This window comes from Penaeus vannamei, chromosome 31 (assembly GCF_042767895.1).
Source record: "Penaeus vannamei isolate JL-2024 chromosome 31, ASM4276789v1, whole genome shotgun sequence".
Lineage (NCBI taxonomy): Eukaryota > Metazoa > Arthropoda > Malacostraca > Decapoda > Penaeidae > Penaeus > Penaeus vannamei.
The window spans coordinates 16004417-16024384 of NC_091579.1; the positions used below are offsets into that span (position 1 = coordinate 16004417).

Sequence of the window (19968 nt, forward strand, 5' to 3'; positions counted from 1 at the left end):
CCTATAGTTGGGGTTGAAGGGGGTGGGTTGTGTTAGGAGGGAGTAGATGTGGGGGGAGTATTAGTGGTAGGAGGATGGATATTGGAAGGATGGATAGTTGGAGTTGAAGGGGATGTATTGTCTTGGGAGGGAGGAAGGGGTATAGGGGTACTATGAGTAAGAATGGGATGGATATCAGGAGGATGGATATCGGTGGTGGACGGAATTGAGGGGGATAGGTTGTGTTGAGAGGGAGGAGGAGGAAGGGGTGTAGGGGGAATATTAGTAGGAGGGGTATGAATATCGGCAATCACTTCGTGTGGAAGGAGCATGAGTTATGGGATCTTGTGTCTCAAGCATATAGCTTTGAATGTCATCCATAGTTTCTGCAGTGGAGTTGGTTGGAGAGTTTTATGGGACAAAGGTTTTCTTATGAGGGGGGGAAGAGGAGACTGGTGTCTCAGGAATAAAGGTAAAGGTAGGTGAAGGTGATTGTGCTTTAGGGGAAGAAGGGTTAGAACGTTTAGTCTGTCTACTGCAGGTAGTGCGGGGAGGGAGAGAGGATGGTGTTTGGGCTGTAGTTGAGATTGGAGCTGTGATGGGAGATTGGGGTGTCTGGATTTAGAGGCAAAAGAATTGGTCTGAGGGAGGTAGAATGTAGAAGTGGAAATGGGGACATCTTGGGGTGGAGGGGGAGGGGCTGAGCGAACAATGTTACTAATGTATGGAGTATGAAAGAAACCTTGTCGACGTGCTTCCCGTCTGGCTTCACGTAAAGTGAGACCATTTTTGTATCTGAGAGTTGCTACCTCAGATTCAAACTTGTAAGTGGGACAGCCTCTATAAAATACATTATGGGGGCCGCCGCTGTTAGCACATGTACATGTTTGTGCTGAGCAGTTTGATCGGTTATGACCAGGTTGGGCACATATGGGGCATCGGTCTGTGGAACGGCAGTGTTTGACAGGATGTCCAAAGCGCTAACAGTTTTTACATTGACAGGGATGGGGTTGGTATGGTCCAACAGGGAGGGATTGCCCACAAATGTAGATACGTAAGGGAAGTTTGCTACTGAAGGTAAGGGCTAGATTAGTCGGGAGTACCATGCCCATAGTTCCCGCAGGCCGTTCAGGACTGGCACTAGGTCAGCCTTTCATCCTCTCAGCACGGCTCTCACACCTTAGGAAGTGGATAGTAGAAGGGGATGGAGAAGAGACGGAAACAAAAGCTGGAGAGGGAAAAGACCATACAAAATTAGTTGAGTCGAGGGCTGAGGCCCTAGGCAGGGGAGATCCCTGTATTGGGTTTCAGTCTTCGTCTCCTAAGCCCCCCCACGACAACAACGGGCAAGGGATTGGGGGTGGGGGGCACATCTAAGGTCATATAGCACTATAGGAAGGTATAGTAAATGCATTATGTGGAAACAACAGAAATATACTGACATGATGATGTGCCACTTCCTTCTCATTTTATATCAGATTTGAAATCCATTAAATAAAAATCTTTGGCCACTGTACATGTATAACGTTAATCAGTTGGGCAGATGTTTACAGGCAAAGAAGAAAAAGACAAACCTAAATTGTATTTTATTGTCCTTCTTTTCTAGGATGACATAAGAAAGAACCTGCTGGCATAAACAGCTAAACTGTACACAAGCCAAGACACTAACACCAAATGCTCCTACACTGTTTATTTTCAGCTTTCGTTTTTGTATCCTACAAGGATTTGTCATACATAGTAGTAGTTAGACAAATGCATGGGAGATCTATTCAAGAATTCCTCATTAAACCCTTAAGGGACTGAAAGAAGCTGAACCTCACATTCATTTTGGTCATACTTTTATCCATGGCTGAATCATACGCCCATATAATTATACATATATAAAATGAACTGTGGAAAAATCTTCCCTTATCTTAAGCATCAAATCCTTGCACCAAAACTACAGCTTTGGTTTAACCGTACACAAGAATAAAATGATATACAAAGATGTTGTACATTGTTCCACAGTAATGGAGTACAAGATCCATATAACTGGGATTAGTTTACATACATATGCCAAAATATAAATAAGGACAAAAATAAAGTGGTTATATATACAAACAATTTAAACTCTGGCAATTTCCAGATTGCTATTTCCAAGAATCTGTTGTCAAACCTTTTCTACTATGTGATAGGCCAGCTTATAAATGTAGTATCCATTCACATATATTCCTCAAACTTTCCTTTTCAGCTTTGTTAATATTTCAAATTGTTTAAGGTTTTCAGTTCAGAATACAGTTGCAGATATAATAGTCAATAAGTGTTTCATGTCATTTTGGCAAATCAAACTTCCTCAAACTTCAGTTGAAGTGGACTTGTGTTCTGTGGAATGATCATGCTAATAATTCCTGAAGGACAACAGTAATATGATACAGTAATAGATAATAAACAAATAGACAGTCCAGAAAAATGATAATGTACATCGTATTTAGTGGAATGATTATTACAGACTGATGCTACATGAATCATTTCTCTAATAGTGAATTACAGTGACATAAGACACTTAAAACGAACCATAACTGGTATGGATCTTTATCAAGCAAATACAGTAAATGTTAATTACTATTAAAATCATGAGCAATCAAATAATCATGCCTGTGTTCATGTTTCCTTGGTTTCTCATCTTATAAGAGTTTGTAATATATGAAAATATTTTCAAGTAAAATTCTGATCTGATAATATTATTTCAGCTTTGTAAATTTGTTACAGGAAGTTATCAAAGGTAAACTCATTCCCATTTACAACAACAACAACAACATAAAAAAAAAAAAAACTGTATTTGATTGACAAAAATCTCCAGATCCCAAAGTCCTCCTAATCCATCCTTGTGCAAAATGTCTCTTGTGAAATGTGAGTTATGATGGACTGTCCCATAACCAAGATGTTACAACGAAGAGTTTAGGATGAAATTACTCTACATTCTAGATGAATGATTCTTACTGTACTGAGTGACACCTTAAATACCTCTCTTCATAGCCCAAAGCTTTGTCAACTTATATTAATTATCAAGAATAGTCAAAGACTAATCAGATGTCAAAAGAAAAAAAGTAAAAAAAAAAAAAAAAACATATACTGTATCGAACACACCAACTACAGTCCTACCTGCACAACTGATTATTCAGAAAGTAAGAAAAAATCAGACTCCATAACCCAAAAGAATAAAAGGCACACATATACATGTATATAACTGTATATGGATATATATAGTCTACATGCATATGCATGATATGTATACACATGTACTATCACTCCTCCAGCAACTCTAGTTCTAAAATGAAACCTTAATGTTTCAATACCTTGTTAATACTATATCTTGCTTACATCAGTCTATCACAATATCAAAACAAAAGCATTCCCAGAGTTTGTTATTATATTCACCAGAAGGTGTGATCGTCCAGGGTTGAAATGAGAATTCATAGTGTACTCTGTCATAGGCACAATAAAATAAATACCTGTGTTCTTCATAAAATCTGTAAATATGTTCTAGATTAAAGTTGCAGTCCACTGAGAGAGAGGGGAATATTTTCCTTGATTTGGTCATGTCTATCCTATTTCTTCTTTGCTTTGATTACAAATTTTGTTAGCCATCAAAAAGTTCTGCAAGAAAATTAAGAATTTTAGTAGTGCTAATTAACCAAGTGATTTTATGCTATACTGAAATAACTACATCTGATCTCACACTGCTACTTGTTCTGATAATGGTAAGAATTTACCAGAAAATCTCTGAACATAATTTCAGTCCTTTACTAGAAACACAGGTATCCTGATTACTGCATTTAAGAGGTATGCCGCAAAAACCTGAAGTTCATCTTGCAATCCATTAAAAGCTTTTCAAACCCAACACATGATTTTGTTTCAGACTGTGCAACTATCCTTAAGACCCAAACATTTGGCTGATGTTCTTTTGCATATATATTTTTTTCTTACTGGTTAACATGCATTTTAATTTTTCTTCCAAGAGTAAAACATTTCCATGGGTTTATTTACTCTCCAATATTTTTCATTGATTTGTTCTAGTGTGAGTGAACCACCAACACCAATATATTGGTCTGGAGTTGGAGCTATGTAGATACAGAAGTTATTGAGAGATGATGGGAGTTCAGTCTCTAGTTCTCCCGTCCTGTTTGCTAGGGTAAGCCGCATAGCCAGGTATTTGGAGAGGTGGTCAACTGTAAAAGAAAAGAGATGTTATGGATATGCAGCTTTCTTAGGAAAAATTTGTATTACAACTAAAAATAACTCAGGTAAGATTACTTTGCATATTATATTTGGTAAGACTGGAAACAAAAAAGTAAAGGTATTTCGTTACTCTGCAAAACTGCCCTACTCAGAGGATTTAGACCATTCTGCAAAAGGTAAAGGATGGCAAAGAGAAATGTTGTAGGAAATGGTAAGGGTTGGGTGGAAGGGAGAGGGGGAAGGAGAGGGAAAGAATAAAGATAAAAAATAAAAAAATTTAGTTTAATTTCATTTATTACAATGGATATTCTTTGCTGTAACATGCATTCTGTTTATTTGCTTCTAAATTATCCTATCTGCATGAATGGACTGGGTTACTATCCACTGGCAGTGTGCAGGATCGAACAAAGGTCAGTAAAATTGCTAGACGTAAACACCACAGATGCACTACACAGCACATGAAAGGGAGAGGGAGAGGGAGAGGGGGGAGGGAGGGAGAATGGGAGAGAGAAAGGTAGGGAGAAAGGTCGGGAAGGAGGGGGGGGAGGGAGGGGGGGGGGAGAGAGAGAGAGAGAGAGAGAGAGAGAGAGAGAGAGAGAGAGAGAGAGAGAGAGAGAGAGAGAGAGAGAGAGAGAGAGAGAGAGAGAGAGAGAGAGAAAGAGAAAGAGAAAGAGAGAGAGAGAGAGAGAGAGAGAGAGAGAGAGAGAGAGAGAGAGAGAGAGAGAGAGAGAGAGAGAGAGAGAGAGAAAAAAAAAAAAAAGCTACCAGGAGAGAGAATGTATTTACTTACTTGTAGCATTAGCTGTTGTCTTAATGTAACGTATGGATGAGTCCTTCAATTCCCGTATCAATTCATTGTCCTCATTCATCTCTAGTGGATGAGGTCTGAATACCAACTCGATCTCCCCTGATTCTATAGGTCCTTCAATCTCTTCACCGGGATTACCGTCATTACTGGACCCTGCACCAGATTCATTTTCCGAGGTTCTTCGAGGCTTCTTTACCTTAGGCCCTAGAGCTGATGAATTTGTAGCATTGGTGGAGTTGTTGGGATTGGCTGTGGTTGCAGCACTGGTGTTGGTGGTGGTTGGGGTGTTGGGTTCACTGGGGGTAGGGGTGGAGGGTGCTGATGGCGTTGGGGTTGGAGTGGTCCCCTCCTCCTGCATGGATTTTCTGTTCTTCTGTCGGCTCTGAATCTGTAGCCTGATGCCCTCCTCTATAGAAGTGATTAAGGAAGCATGATTGTGGTTCTTGTTCAGCTTTGCAAATACTCTCTCTTGGTGCTGCTCATATTCATCACGGCTGGGGTAAATTTTTGATATGAGGGTGTCAAAGTTTGGGTCTGGACGAAGTGATCTTTTAGACACAAGCTTTTTGCGACATGTTGGACATTCTTTGTTGCCAGATCTTAGTGCTGTGATGATGCATTCCTGCAACAATGATTTCATTTTCAGTTATCTAGAAATCATAAAAGCATTCCTCTCAACAACCAACCAGTTAGTTGAAAGTGAACATAACTTTTCAGCAATAATCTAGTAGCAAAAAACATGTATGGCTCATTACCGAAACCACAAGAAATAAATGAGAACAAAAAAGATGAGAACTTTAGTCACACAACTTAAGGTATTTATAAAGAACAAACACTTACTTGGCAGAATCGATGTAGGCACTCCTTCGTAGTCATTGTGTTTTTCAACATGTCCAAGCAAATGGGACACATTAGCTCTGAGTGGAGAGAACGTGGAGATACTGCAATTTCTGTACTGTCAGTGATGGCTTCTTGTGGAGTTCTGTGGAGCTCATAGAGAGAGAGCTCCCATGTTTTGTTGACAGCACTTTGTTCTGTTGTAGTCATTTTGGCTATGGCTTGCTTAAAATTCTTAACAATGTTCTACTTTTTCACAGCAAGTACTTCAGCTCAACTAACACACACCATCTCAAAGAATTCCAAAGATAATCTCTGTCTGAAGTCTGATGTTCAGGGTTGCCTACTTGGATATCAGAGCTGGAAAAAAAAAAAAACATTATAATTTTTGCTATGGTTATCATCTATTAAATACTATATTCTTATCAATGAAATCTATTCTGAAATTTAAACCTGGCAAGGAATAACAAACCATTTTAGAATAGGTAGTATGTTGAAGATAATTATTATAAAAAAAATATATATAGTATTATAAAATCATTACAAATGCCATAGCTAACTGTCATGTATAATATAATATATCCAAGATACAAAGTGAAGTAATTTCTTTTTCTGCCATTAATTTATTACAAAAGATCATGTAAGCATTACTCCATGTCAGTGATACTTGACAGCATGCCACATCTATGACATCTGACAAAAACACTTTGATACAAATAAATTAACCCAGTGCCGACAGGTAAAAATGTTTGGCAAGCGAACGTAAGAACGGGATTGTTGGCGCGCATCAACAGTTTCCCGTTTGTGCCCAGCTCCATTGATAGTTTGCGAGCAAGAGTTAGCACTTACAAGCTTTTATTTTGCTATAATTTATAAAATATTAAAAGTTTGAAGGTTTACCTTCATTATAGGTGCCACTTCCTAAAATCTTTAGCATATAAATGAAACTGCTACTATCGGAGAAAAACAAACTCCGTCCGATAAGCCAGTGGCATGGAAATGGGCATGATAAGATGCCATCCGTGTCTTAGTTCACAACAGCCATGGCATGTATGTACATGCCACCCATCGGCTACGGGTTAACAATGTTTAGGAATTCTATTTTTTGGTATGGTAAAATTTTATAAATAAAAAGATATTGTACTTCAAGTTCAACACATGTTAATACTATACATATTTTTCAAGTAACCCCTCCATTCTGTCTAATACTGTGTGTTCAAGGACATAGTAAAAGGGCTGCCAACCTAGGGGCCATTGAGCAATATGAGAAATTTGACATCAAATCAAACTGAATTTTACCTCACCTGCAGTACCAACACATAATTATCTCGAACATATGAATTTTTTGTAATCATTCAATAATGTGTTCCTGTTCTATAGGTACTGATACCATTACAATATTCATAACTAACAAAAACTGAATCTGAAAAGATGACAGCTGCTGATTGGGGCCATGAAATATTATGATGTATTAGTTGGGGCCACAGAATGAGATAGAAGAGAAACCACTGGCACTTGGTTACTGTTCTCGTATGATTATGAGCCCAACTATTCTCAGCATAAACGTGGAAGTGCTAACCTACATAATCTGTAAATCAAGGCTATGTGCCATTTGTTGTGTACCCACCTGATTATTATATCCATTCTTATGTTTATACATGTTTTATTGCCTATATCAATTTGATAAAAATCACAGAAGCATCAACTGTAGTGCAAATATATTATTGACATTAGGCATATAACAACTCTTGTTGCAGCCATTGCTTAATTAATGTCATGACTAGATGTGGTCTAGTGTTAAATCAATTATAAGTAAGTTATCAATATGCAAAATTTTCATGTAGTGTGGCCTAGTTTAAATTATCTATAACCAAGATATTTATATGCAAATTTTAATGTAAGTCCTTCCATACTGATACACTGTATTTGCACATATAAACCTTACAATAGCTATAAAGTATCACTCTTTAGTTTATTTTTTCTATATAACATAATAAAACAGCTTAAATCAAAACCTCTCAGTGTACTGGGCTCTCAAAAGGAAAAGAATCTGTAGACAAAATCATTAAATAAAAAAAGACGAAAACTTTTAGAGCATGCAACTGAATCCCCCCAAAATATCTTATTACTGGAAACATATAATACTGGGACATTTCCAGTGGAGTTTGCAATGAGGCAAATAATTCACTCAGTAGCACTGGCACAAAGTTTGTATCACTTCTCTCTGCTTTGGCTTCAAACCTGGAGTGCTCACAAAGCCTGCCCACCTAGGTGTTGTAAGTATGAATGTTATATTTCTTGTCATCTCCTAAATCATTAATTGGTCCCCTACAAAAAGAAGAAAAAGCAAATTTTTTTTATACTTTCTCCTACATGAAGTTTCCTGCTGCTCAAAACATTTACAAAAAAATTCCTTGAATTGATATTCCCAATTTTTGGGGGGGATTTAGCAACATATTTTCCTGAACAAAGCCTATCATTTTCTAGATTGTAACTGGATAAGAAAGTAAAGCCAGAGTTGAAGTACTCCTACTTAGTGTTTGCCTGCATCGGGAAATACGGCAATTGGGAATCTTCTCTCGGGTTCCAACATTTTTCACTTTCTTTATCATCTGAAATATTATCCTTGGCTCGGATTTTCAATTTCTTTTGCATTTTAAAATGCATGGTATGAACGAAATCATCCCCCCCCCCAATACCCAATTCCCCACAGGATCCCCCTACATTGTTGGCGGGAGTCGGAGAACGCACCAGTCTCTGACGGGTGCAGTCCTATCATTTATAGACACAATAAAATCACAGAATAGGGATGAAAATCACAGAAATGTCAAACTGTAGCAAGCTTAGCATATGTCCACTTGGTCCTAAGAATAATTAAAAATTTTGATTATGTGCATCCCTGCCGGAAAAATAGCTCTCCAGTGCAGGCTTCCAACAAAAAATGCTGGAAAAATATCCCAGCAGAGTCTCGATCCAACTATGAATATTGCGTTAAACGACAGTGTGCAAGTGCGAGTGTATACCTGAAGAATAGCCAAAATATTATAAAATCCAGTGCTGGAACAATATCCAAGCATATTTTTTTTATTAGCTTGCATGTAATAAAATGTCAACTTTTTTTTTTAAAGAAAGGTTCCACTTACAAATTCTCATTCTGGAAATATTCTCTAACTTTTTTCCAATGTAAGAAGAAAAAACAGTGAGCAAGCTTTAACTTTAATTGCATTTATTTGTCATTCTTGCTGTATAAGGTATAGGACACCTAGAAGATAAATACATCTTTTAAAACCAATTTACTGGGTTAAAATTAACTCAATGCCACCTGGGATGGCATGTATGTACATATCATCTCCACTACAAGTTTAGGTTATTAATTGTGTTTACTAATCCACATTATCCCAACCTCTTTTAGCAATAATTTTTTTTTTTTATTGCAATTATTGTTAATAACATACTGTTACAAAAAGTGTACGATAATAATGTAAGTGTGTTTGTGTTCGTGGCAATGAAAAGCCCGCCAAAATGTGTGTATGCTCAGGGCGCCGAAAAGCCCGCCAAAAACGCACCGTTGCGTGATTGGCTGCCTGCAAGGCGGGATGAGAGTCTGGCGTCGTGATAGGCTGCCTGCAAGGCGGATCGAGAATCCGGCGTCGTGATTGGCTCCGAGAGGGGAGTGGCGGGCTGTTCGAGAAGAGATCTGGGAGAGCGAGGACGGTCCGTGACGGTAGCTGCGCTCTCGATTGTGCTGCTCTCTCTAAGGTGGACACATAGACAGAATTAAGGTGATTAAGCTGTGCGTGTGTGTGTGAGGTGACCGTCTTTCCTTGGAGAGAAGTTCCTGTAAATAAACTTAGTGGCACGCCAATAAACTGTGGATTGCTACCTGTTTGTCCTTCACCCCGCCAACTCCATTCAGTGCCCTGAGTGCCAAAAAACTTGTCAAAGGCTGCTCACCGAACCCAGTGGGACAGTGCGTTACGTAACATTGGTGTCAGGAGTGGGATAAAAAAAGGCGTACAGTGATAAAAGTGAGTAAGTCCTTTGTACAGGTGGAACGCAATGGCTGATAATATGGCGGACGACAGGACAGAAGGCACGCAGGAAATGGCGGGAGAGCAGGTAGTGCCTACCAGACAGGCAGCAGGCACACCACCCCCATCATCCCCTGTCGTAACAGGGGTGGATTTGGACACCATAATTCGACTGTTGTCACAAACACGCGAGACAATGGAACGGCAGGCAGTACAGGCCACTGAAGAGAGAGCGGAGCAAGCAGCACAGCAATTGCAGGCAACGAGTGAATTGAAGTATACACTGAAGACAGAGCTGGATGCGATGGAAACACGGGTGAGAGACTATACCAATGATGTTTGTGCTCATGTAAAGTGGGAGATTAAAATGGAAGTGGAGGAGCCACTGCAGGCCATGAAACACCAGCTGGCAGCAGTGACAAGGGATGTGGAGGCCTATCGGCAAATGATGGCTTCACTTGGAGGAACGTCGGCAGTCTTGACGTCAGTGCAGGGGCAGGTGTTAGTCGAGGGCAATGCTGCACCATGGGCTCTGCGGGAACAAGACCCGCCAGAAGTGGCACCACCTCCCTGGTCTCAACAGCATGTGCCTTTAGAGGAGGGCCCATCTGCCCCTCGCCTCTTTCCTTCACCCCCGCCGAGTACAAAGTGCATTCCAAAGGACCAGCTGGGAATAACGGGTGTGGCACGGGCAGCCATGATCGACAAGCGACTAGCCGAGTATGACGGCAAAGTATCGTGGAATGCATTTCAGGCCCAGTTTGAGACTGTAGCTAGGAGGCAAGGCTGGAATGATGAGGAAAAGGCATACCAGCTTGTCATCAGCTTAAAGGGCGCGGCTGTAGAGGTGTTGGAGCATTTGACCGCCGCCCAAATGAGATCGTATGCCTGTGTAGTGAGGGCCTTACAACGCCGCTTTGGCCGTCGCCAGCAGCCAGAGGTGTACCACGCTCAGTTAAAGACACGGACACGGAGGCAGGATGAATCCCTTCCACAGCTGGCACAGGATATCGAGGTGCTGGTGTGTGGGGCATATCCAATGGCCACAGAAGAGACCATTGACATGCTCGCCAAGGACAGCTTTGTGGACGCACTAAATGACAAACAGCTTCAGGTCCATGTGAAGCAAGCAGGGCCACACAACATACAGGAAGCATTGGTGCGTGCAGCCGAATTTGAGGCTTTCTTGCTCACCGCCACGCCAAGCTATTACAGGGGAGAGATGACACGTAGCCTGTGCCACATACATGTGAGGAGGACCCTGGCTGAAAGATCCCCTCCCTCAAGGAGAACAAACCCTGATGGCTTCCAAGGCATTTGCTGGAGGTGTGGACTGAAGGGACACAGGAGGAACGAGTGTACAAGTGGTGGTGCCAACAGTTCTCGCTCGACAAAGGATCACTGTTGCCCCATCTTTCACCCTTGTTGCAGGGCATGTGGAGATCAGGATCACTCAACTAAGGAGTGCCAGGAACTGGGGCAGGGAAACATGGTCCAGCTGGGAGAAGGGGCGACTGCCCAGCAAGACACCATGTCGCCCCAGTACACGTAAGATATTGCCAAGTGGCAGCGCCCACAGCCATGAGAGTGGCTGGCAAGATCAACAGGCACCCTGTGGAGATGGTAGTGGACACAGGATCTGAGCTGACATTTATCAGGAAGGATCTGATTGTATCCTGTGGTATACCCAAGGCTGGCCAGAAATTATGCGGTGTTACTGGTGATTGTATACCCATGAGAGGCCCAGTGTGGGTGAGCCTGAATGTGGGTGACGTGATAGAACGTTTACCAGTGTTTGTAGCCGAGATGGAGGATCCCTGCTTGCTTGGGCTGGATTACTTGGCACGTGTGGATCTCCAGAGAAGAAGGATGACAGTAAGAGGTCATGAGGTGCCTCTAATCCTGGGAGAACATGCCCTAGTGGCACAGGTAAAGCCGAAGCAAGGGAGGAAACAGGAGAATGTGAACAAGCAACCCACTCGGGATAAGGCCATGTGCGCAGTTACCAGACTCACATATCCCACTACCACTTCATTTCATCTTGCAACACAAGAAACCCTGCAGTCACAAGGAAAGGAGGCCAAGCTAGTAGTGCAACGGGAAGTAATACTAAGCCACCTGGACAACCTAGTTCAACGGAGCATCAAGCATCTAACAAGTGAGCAAGCAAGAAAAGTGCGACGGTTGCTTAATCAGTATGCAGACGTGTTTAGCCAGGGAGATATGGACTTAGGACACACATCGATGGTGAAACATCACATTTACACCCGTGATACCCCTCCCATCAAGCAGCCGCACCGTCGAGTACCACCTGCAAAGAGAGGAGATGCAGTGTGCAGTACAAGAGATGGCAAAGGCCGGTATTATAGAGCGTTCAAACAGAAATTGGTGCTCCCCAGTGGTGCTAGTGACAAAGGACGGGAACAAACGATTCTGCGTGGACTATCGAGCTCTGAACGCCGTCACTGTCACCGATGCCTACCCCTTGCCTCGCATTGATGATACGCTGGACGCACTCTCCAAGGTTCAATGGTTTTCTACGTTGGACCTTAAGTCTGGTTACCATCAAGTGGAAGTGCAAGAGGAAGAAAAAGAGAAGACTGCATTCTCTTTTGGTCAGGGGCTGTGGCACTTTAATGTCATGCCCTTCGGTCTGTGCAACGCCCCTGGATGTTTTGAACGCCTGATGGAACAAGTACTGGAGGGACTGCAGTGGAAGGTGGCCTTGGTATATTTAAACGATATCTTGGTGTTTGGGAACACCTTCAAGGAGGAGCTGGAGCACCTGACAGAGGTGCTGTGTCGTTTCAAAGCTGCCAACTTAAAGCTCAGCCCCAAGAAATGCACCCTTTTTCATACGGAGGTGCCATTTCTGGGTCACGTGGTGGGCAGACAAGGAGTGCGGACATACCCATTGAAAGTGTCAGCAGTGGAGAGCTGGCCAGTGCCAAGGACTGTTGCCGAGCTGAGAAGCTTCTTGGGACTGTGTACATATTACAGGAGATTTGTGCAAGGCTTTGCCACCATAGCTGCACCATTGCATCAGCTGACAAGGAAAGGAGCGAGTTTTGTGTGGGACGAGGCATGCCATCAAGCCTTTGTAGCCTTGAAGCAAGCTCTGGTAGAGACACCAGTATTGCCATACCCGGATCCCAGTCTTCCCTACAACTTAGACACAGATGCCAGTCAGGAAGGTGTCGATGCGGTCTTGTCTCAGCTCAAAGATGGCCAGGAGTATGTGGTAGCCTACTACAGTAGCAAGTTTTCCAAGCCTGAGAGAAATTATTGCGTCACTCGCAAGGAGTTGGCAGCCGTGGTGAAGGGACTCTCCAACTTCCACCACTACCTATATGGGGCACAGTTTACCATCCGTACAGACCATGCAGCCCTGAGATGGTTAAAGACCTTGAAAGAGCCAGAAGGCCAGTTAGCAAGATGGCTTGGGAAGCTGGAATAGTACAATTACCAGGTGGTGCATCGTGCTGGGCGTGTTCATAGCAATGCTGATAGTTTCAGCCGCCGCCCTTGTGAGCCTGATTGTAATCACTGTTTTCATCGCGAGTCTGAGATCACCTGTCGGAGGTTGGTGGTTAGTGAGAGTATAGCAGAGGCCGATAAGAGGTGGAGGGAGGACCAGCAGAAGGACCAGGACCTGGCACCAGTTATACAGTGGCTCGAAGCAGGCAAGAAACGGCCACAGTGGGAGGCTGTATCCCTGGAAAGCCCAGCAACCAAGTTTCTTGTGGATCAGTGGGAGGCATTGCGCCTGGAGAATGGCATATTGCAGCGGAGTTACATGGATGCTGCTACTGGAAAGCAACAGTGGTTAATTGTGGCACCACTGTCTCGCCGTGAGGGACTTCTGAAGGAGGTGCACAATGAGAAGACCAGTGGCCACTTAGGGATCAAAAGGACAATGGAGAAGCTGTGGTGGCGCGTGTACTGGGTTGGCCTGCGACAGGATGTCCAGGAGTGGTGCAGGACCTGTCAGGTATGTGCAGCAAAGAAGGGGCCTGCACAGAAGACACGTGCACCTCTACAACTGTACCAGGCTGGGGCACCCATGGAGCGCATGGCCGTGGACATCGCTGGGCCCTTTCCTTGCACTGAAAGGGGAAACAAATATATTTGTGTGGCCATGGATTATTTCTCCAAGTGGCCAGAGGCTGGTGCCCTTCCCAACCATGAAGCAGATACAGTCGCAGAATTCCTGGTGACCCAAGTCTTCACCCGCTTTGGGGCCCAGGTGAGTTACATTCAGACCAGGGCCGGGAGTTTGAGAGTTGGGTCTTTAGGGAGTGTTGTCGTCTCCTTGGGATCCCACAAGACCCGCACCACACCCCTGCGCCCCCAAAGTGATGGCATGGTGGAGAGGTTCAGTGCCACCCTGGTCACACAACTAGCCAAGTATTGCGAGGAGGACCAGCATGACTGGAATGAGTTGCTCCCATACATGCTGATGGCATATCGTGCATCGGAACACGAGGCCAATGGGTTCACGCCCTCATGCCTGATGTTCGGCCGTGAGATCCGCCTCCCAGTCGACCTCGCAACAGGAAAGCCGCCGGGCGAAGGATTGCCTGTACCGCACACCGAATATGTAAGGACCCTGCAGCGTCGCATGGAGGAGACCAGGCACCGAGCAAGTCACCACCTCAAGATAGCAGGACAGGCGATGGGGCGGCGGTATAACGAACGGGCCAGGGACGCAGTGTACTCCCATGGGGATCAGGTGTGGTTTCACAACCCACACAAGAGGCCTGGGAAGTCACCGAAGCTCCAGAGTCCCTGGGAGGGTCCGTATACTGTTGTTGAAAGGATATCTGCCGTCACCTACCGCATCGCACCTGCGGGATCCGGCCGGAGAACCAAGGTGGTCCATGTAGACAGACTTTGGAGGCACTCTGGGAAGGGCGTGTTCACATGGGGCCCTCGGGTTAGTGACCATGACAATAATAGTAACAATGTGGGAGTGAGTGACGGCGCAAAGGATTGTGACAGTGACGCTAGTGTGAGAGGAGATGATGCAATGGATGGTGATACTGACACTGAGTATGATGATGACCATGATAGTGACATTGGAGCTAATGATGGCATAGGAGGTTTGGTGGTGGACGACCCTTATGTAGCAGTCAGACCACGGCGTCAGAGGCAGCCACCTGTATGGCTTGCCGATTATGATACAAGGAAACGATAAATTTATATATGATTTTCTTGGCATATATTGCTTCATTCTTTGTATGTGATTTTCTTTGATTATCTTGTTATTCTTTGTGTGGATTTATTTGCATTTTTATGATTTTACTTTCACTTTATCTTATGATCTGTAAGATAGTCGGGTCAACTATTTCTGTGGAGGAGGATAGTGTTACAAAAAGTGTACTATAATAATGTAAGTGTGTTTGTGTCCGCGGCAGTGAAAAGCCCGCCAAAATATGTGTATGCTCAGGGCGCCGAAAAGCCCGCCAAAAACGCACCGTTGCGTGATTGGCTGCCTGCAAGGCGGGACGAGAGTCCGGCGTCGTGATAGGCTGCTTGCAAGGTGGGACGAGAATCCGGCGTCGTGATTGGCTCCGAGAGGGGAGTGGTGGGCTGTTCGAGAAGAGATCTGGGAGAGCGAGGACGGTCCGTGACGGTAGCTGCGCTCTCGATTGTGCTGCTCTCTCTAAAGTGGACACATAGACGGAATTAAGGTGATTAAGCTGTGCGTGTGTGTGTGAGGTGACCGTCTTTCCTTGGAGAGAAGTTCCTGTAAATAAACTTAGTGGCACGCCAATAAACCGTGGATTGCTACCTGTTTGTCCTTCACCCCGCCAACTCCATTCAGTGCCCTGAGTGCCAAAACACTCGTCAAAGGCTGCTCACCGAACCCAGTGGGACAGTGCGTTACGTAACAATACTTATCACAATGTCAGTAATAACGACAGCATCAAAATTGATTGCAAACATATTTAGGGAAAATCAGTCATAAAATTTTTAAATAATAATAATAATAATAAATAATTAAAGTAAAATACAACAGGAACTACCATTTTTTATATGGATTAGCATTTTAGCATTAAATATAGAAGCAGTTTACTTTTTCTGAGCATACAAGGTGGATTATTAGCCTTTGCAGAGTATGCATACCACAGCATCTATGTTTAAATTACAAACTTGATAACATTCTATTCTCAATGTTTTCAATTTATAACTATGTCCAGTACTGATTCCAAGTATTATTTACTTTCAATTACAAATGTGCCTGTAACTGTAACAAACAAACTCATTAAAGAACTTTAAAGATTAATTAAGTACAACCTAACCTAATTTATAATCCAACTCCATAAGTATTCCAATAAGACTGAGCAAGGAAATAGTAAATAACCTTAAAGGCATACATAGCAGCAGTTTGTTGGCTTTTGCCAGTTTTGACAAGCACAAGGGATATAGTGATCATTTGCCTCCCAGGCCACCAGTGGCAGATAGTTGGGTGTATCAGGAAGCATTACCAACATCATTCATGAATTCTAGTGTTGGGTTTCCAGTCAAAGATGAAAGCATGTACTAAATGGATTTTAATAGAACCAAAATACTACTATAATGAGCATTTGCCAGTATAAGCCACAGAATTGCTATGCCCCCGGACCTCTTCCTGGACACCATATTTCCCTATCTGGGGTTCTGCTCCCAGACCCCCTCTGAATCACCGTATTTCCCTACCAGGGGCTAAGCCCGCAGACCCACTACCAGTCGCCTATTTTCCTACCTGTGCTCCCCCCTTCTGGACCTTCTCTTGGTTGCTGCATTTTAATTTCTAAACACAAATAGCACTGTAAACAAACTTCACCTTTGGAACAACCAATGAGGACTGTGATAACAGAACTGTCTAATTTGCTGGGAGAGGGCTGCACATGCTCAAAATTGGATGCAGCATGTGCTTCTAATACAATAATATAGTGCATATATAATACAATAGATCACATTGTATTTTTAAAGAATGAAAATTTAACCACTTGAATCCAGTTGCATTGCAGCAATCACATGGACAATAAACACAGACATTAGGCTTACATAAACAGCCACTCTGCCAGGTGTGGTGTGTAGGCTTGGTGCACACAAACATTCGTGTGTGGTGACAAGACTCTTTGCCTCCCCTTTGCAATGTTATTTAGCATAAGCATTAATAGCTTTTATGTCATTTTGCAATGTCCATATTTGTCTTTTGATTTGCTTTATCTAAATGGTAATAGACTGTTTTTATCGCATAGACTCCATATCATCTCTCTATGTAGTAAATAACTTGGTGCAAGAAAGAAAGAAAGAAAGAAGACATTTGTCATCTTTTTCCTGATATTAAACTCTCTAATACAACCTGTGCTGCTGATCATGGCAGCCAGGTATAGGATGCTAAGCATGGAAATGGCATCCTACCTGGAGCTGGCACTCTTCTATCCATGGCACATGGATATTACATTCACATTTGTTTGTGATGGGAATAATTCAAAAGCCCATTTATAATTATCAAAGAAGTCTAATCACCCTTCACGAGCTCTGTGCACTTGTGGCAAGTCTTTTCTGTCACCCTAAGCCTTTGCTCATAACAGCAAGTTCAGGCAACCCAGCTCACATCCATTCTTTCCCATGACAGCATGTTCATGTCACCTGTCCCTCAGGCCAAATATTTTATGAAATTAACCCCTTCTATCACCTGGATAGAAGAGGTTAATAAATACGCATTTTGGTATAACTTCATAAATATAACATTAGGGAAGTATACTAATTGTACAGTGCATTTCTCAGTGATTAACAATAATCGGCCTTGACATCACCAGCTACATGCTAAGTTGTTCGCTACGAGATGAAGACGGCTGGACTTAGTCACTGATGGTGTATGGGGAATTAGTCTCTGCGTAGTATTCACCATGCCATATTTTCATTATTTAACTCAAACAAGCTGTGTCCTGCAGATTACTTTTGATATCAATGAATGTAGATGTTTATTGCCTACTACAATATGATCTTTAATTTTCTCCATTGTCAGTAGAGTCCTTAACCTCAAATACAAGTCAAGAAGTACCCACTAGCATCCCACTGATCTTAACCCACCAGCGATGGTACATTTTCAAGCCAAAAATAATATTTTCCAAGCGGCTTCAAAATCAGCACATGGGCAAGTCCAGGAACCTGCCCGTGCGCCACCTGCCACCAGCGACAAAATCAGAGCGCAAGCTCCGATCTAGCGTCACACCAGCAGGACGCCTGGAAATATTTACTTTTCCAGGTGTCTCATATGTGTGACACCTATCGTAAGAAGGTTAATTTCAGCGGAATCCACACTAAAAAAAATATTCCTAGCCATTCTACATTATCTGTGTTTGTCAATAATGTACAAGTCATTTGCTAGGTGTACTACATCTCAGGACTGCAGCATTTGTGCACTACAAGAATAATACAAATATTACACTACAGCCCATTCCATTGAAATTATGTACTTTGTAGCGCTACAAAGTGCCAAACAGAAAACAAGGCAGGGTGAGTGAATTAATAATGTGCCTCTAATTTTTCTCTCTAACAGCTGACTGTGCATGAAGCCTAGCATGTGCCTCAGAATGGCATAAGGAAATCTGATCATGAATGGGTTAATTAAGTATGTATGGAAAGTGAAGGAACCATTATTTCAATCAAAATAAGGCTAATTTTGAACTGCAAGACATCAACACTGAGCTCTTGCCAAACATTATGCCTGGTAAAGTACTATTTCTATACACAATTAAACAATTCTTTATGATATACTTGATACGTGCTTGTATGGATATGCACCTGCCTTTATTTCGCAAAACTTTGATACTGAATCGCAAATTGTACATGGATTACCATATAATCTAAATATCCTATAAATCTTCAACAACTAAAACACCTCGAACTAAAAATAATCTTACCAATACAAATAAAGAGTACTTAAATCACACGAACTTTGAGAGAAGACTTCAGTCAAGTTTTAAGATCTAGCACAAGTTCCAGTTCCCACCTTTTCTCCTTCCCTAATAGCGATTCCCGGCGTAGCAACCTTCTTCTCTGACCTTAGCTGCGTCTCGTCTCTCCTTCACAAGCTGTCGCTACTCCTCCCACTCGTCTCCCAAGAAGGTTTAATTTGGGAAGAAATTATACCCTCCGGAGCGACGCGACTTTGTTTACTCCATGGACACTCGCCGAACTATAGATGTTTTAGTGACACTTTCAAGAGGATCTACAAGGAGATCCGACCCCGCATCATAGGATAGGATTTGGAACACGCACAGCGAGGTTGTTTTTGTTTTCAAACAAATGAGCGTCGGATAATTTTGTACGGGATAGAGGGGCAGTTTGTTATTGTACGATCAAAATGTTATGTGTTGATTTAAAAACTATTTAAATATTTCATTGTCATTAAAAGTTGTGTTTTTTATTTATGTATTCTGAAAAGCAAAGTATCATTCGTTCTTGCTGGATACTACTAGTAATACTACTAATACTATTACTTCTGCTACTACTGTACTTCAGTTATTGCTACTACTACTACTACTACTACTACTACTACTACTACTCCTACTACTACTCCTACTACTACTACTATTACTACTATTACTACTACTACTATTACTACTACTACTTCTACTACTACTACTACTACTACCACTGTTGTTGTTGCTGTTGCTGCTGCTGATGCCACTACTACTACTACTACTACTACTACTACTACTACTACTACTACTACTACTACTACTACTTCTTCTTCTTCTTCTTCTTCTTCTTCTTCTTCTACAACTACTACTACGTGCTACTATCATTATTATCATTACTACTGCTGTTACTACTACTACTACTATGAATACTGCCGCCGCTGCTGCATCTACTTTACTATGCAGCAACCACCGCCGTCTCTGCTACCGCTCTTATGATAATACTCTATATTACTGCATAATGGCTGATATATACATTGCTTTTTAATATACATTAAATCAGTTTTATGATTTTATGAAGTAGAAATAATGTGGACTGATAAATTACTACACCCACGCCTTCTCCCTCCAAAAAAGATTATATAATACTCTATTATGCCTTTCGCAATACTGC

General features: G+C 42.4%; 2 protein-coding genes across 7 annotated transcripts in view; one reads left to right on the forward strand and one right to left on the reverse strand.

Annotated features, from left to right (window-relative positions):
• The window catches only part of LOC113817723 (alpha-amylase), a 221751-nt gene extending 213247 nt beyond the window's left edge, over positions 1 to 8504 (forward strand). For both annotated transcript variants that reach the window (XR_011399864.1, XR_011399865.1), the window contains one exon: positions 8494 to 8504. The gene's annotated coding sequence lies outside the window, so the exon portion shown is untranslated. The remainder of the gene's footprint in view (positions 1 to 8493) is intronic.
• Positions 1554 to 19141, reverse strand: Sce (E3 ubiquitin-protein ligase Sce). 5 transcript variants are annotated; one of them, XM_070144258.1, is made up of 5 exons: positions 18884 to 19141; positions 15351 to 15538; positions 5846 to 6202; positions 4988 to 5627; positions 1554 to 4187 (listed from the first exon to the last, which is right to left on the reverse strand). In XM_070144258.1, exons 3-5 carry the CDS (start codon positions 6050 to 6052, stop codon positions 3961 to 3963), a joined length of 1074 nt encoding a protein of 357 aa, XP_070000359.1. In that variant the 5' UTR covers positions 6053 to 6202; positions 15351 to 15538; positions 18884 to 19141; the 3' UTR covers positions 1554 to 3960. The 5 variants fall into 5 exon arrangements, with proteins under 5 accessions (XP_070000359.1, XP_027228280.1, XP_027228278.1 ...); XM_027372479.2 differs by lacking the exon at positions 15351 to 15538 and having other exon boundaries at positions 18936 to 19141; XM_027372477.2 differs by lacking the exon at positions 15351 to 15538.
• Positions 19142 to 19968: the final 827 nt, after the last annotated feature.

Coding starts and splice junctions, on each gene's coding strand:
- Sce (XM_027372479.2), bottom strand. CDS start 6,052: ATGACTACAACAGAACAAAGTGCTGTCAACAAAACATGGGAGCTCTCT. Junction 5,628..5,845: donor GCCTACATCGATTCTGCCAA/GTAAGTGTTTGT, acceptor TCATTGTTGCAG/GAATGCATCATCACAGCACT. Junction 4,188..4,987: donor GACAACAGCTAATGCTACAA/GTAAGTAAATAC, acceptor TTTCTTTTACAG/TTGACCACCTCTCCAAATAC.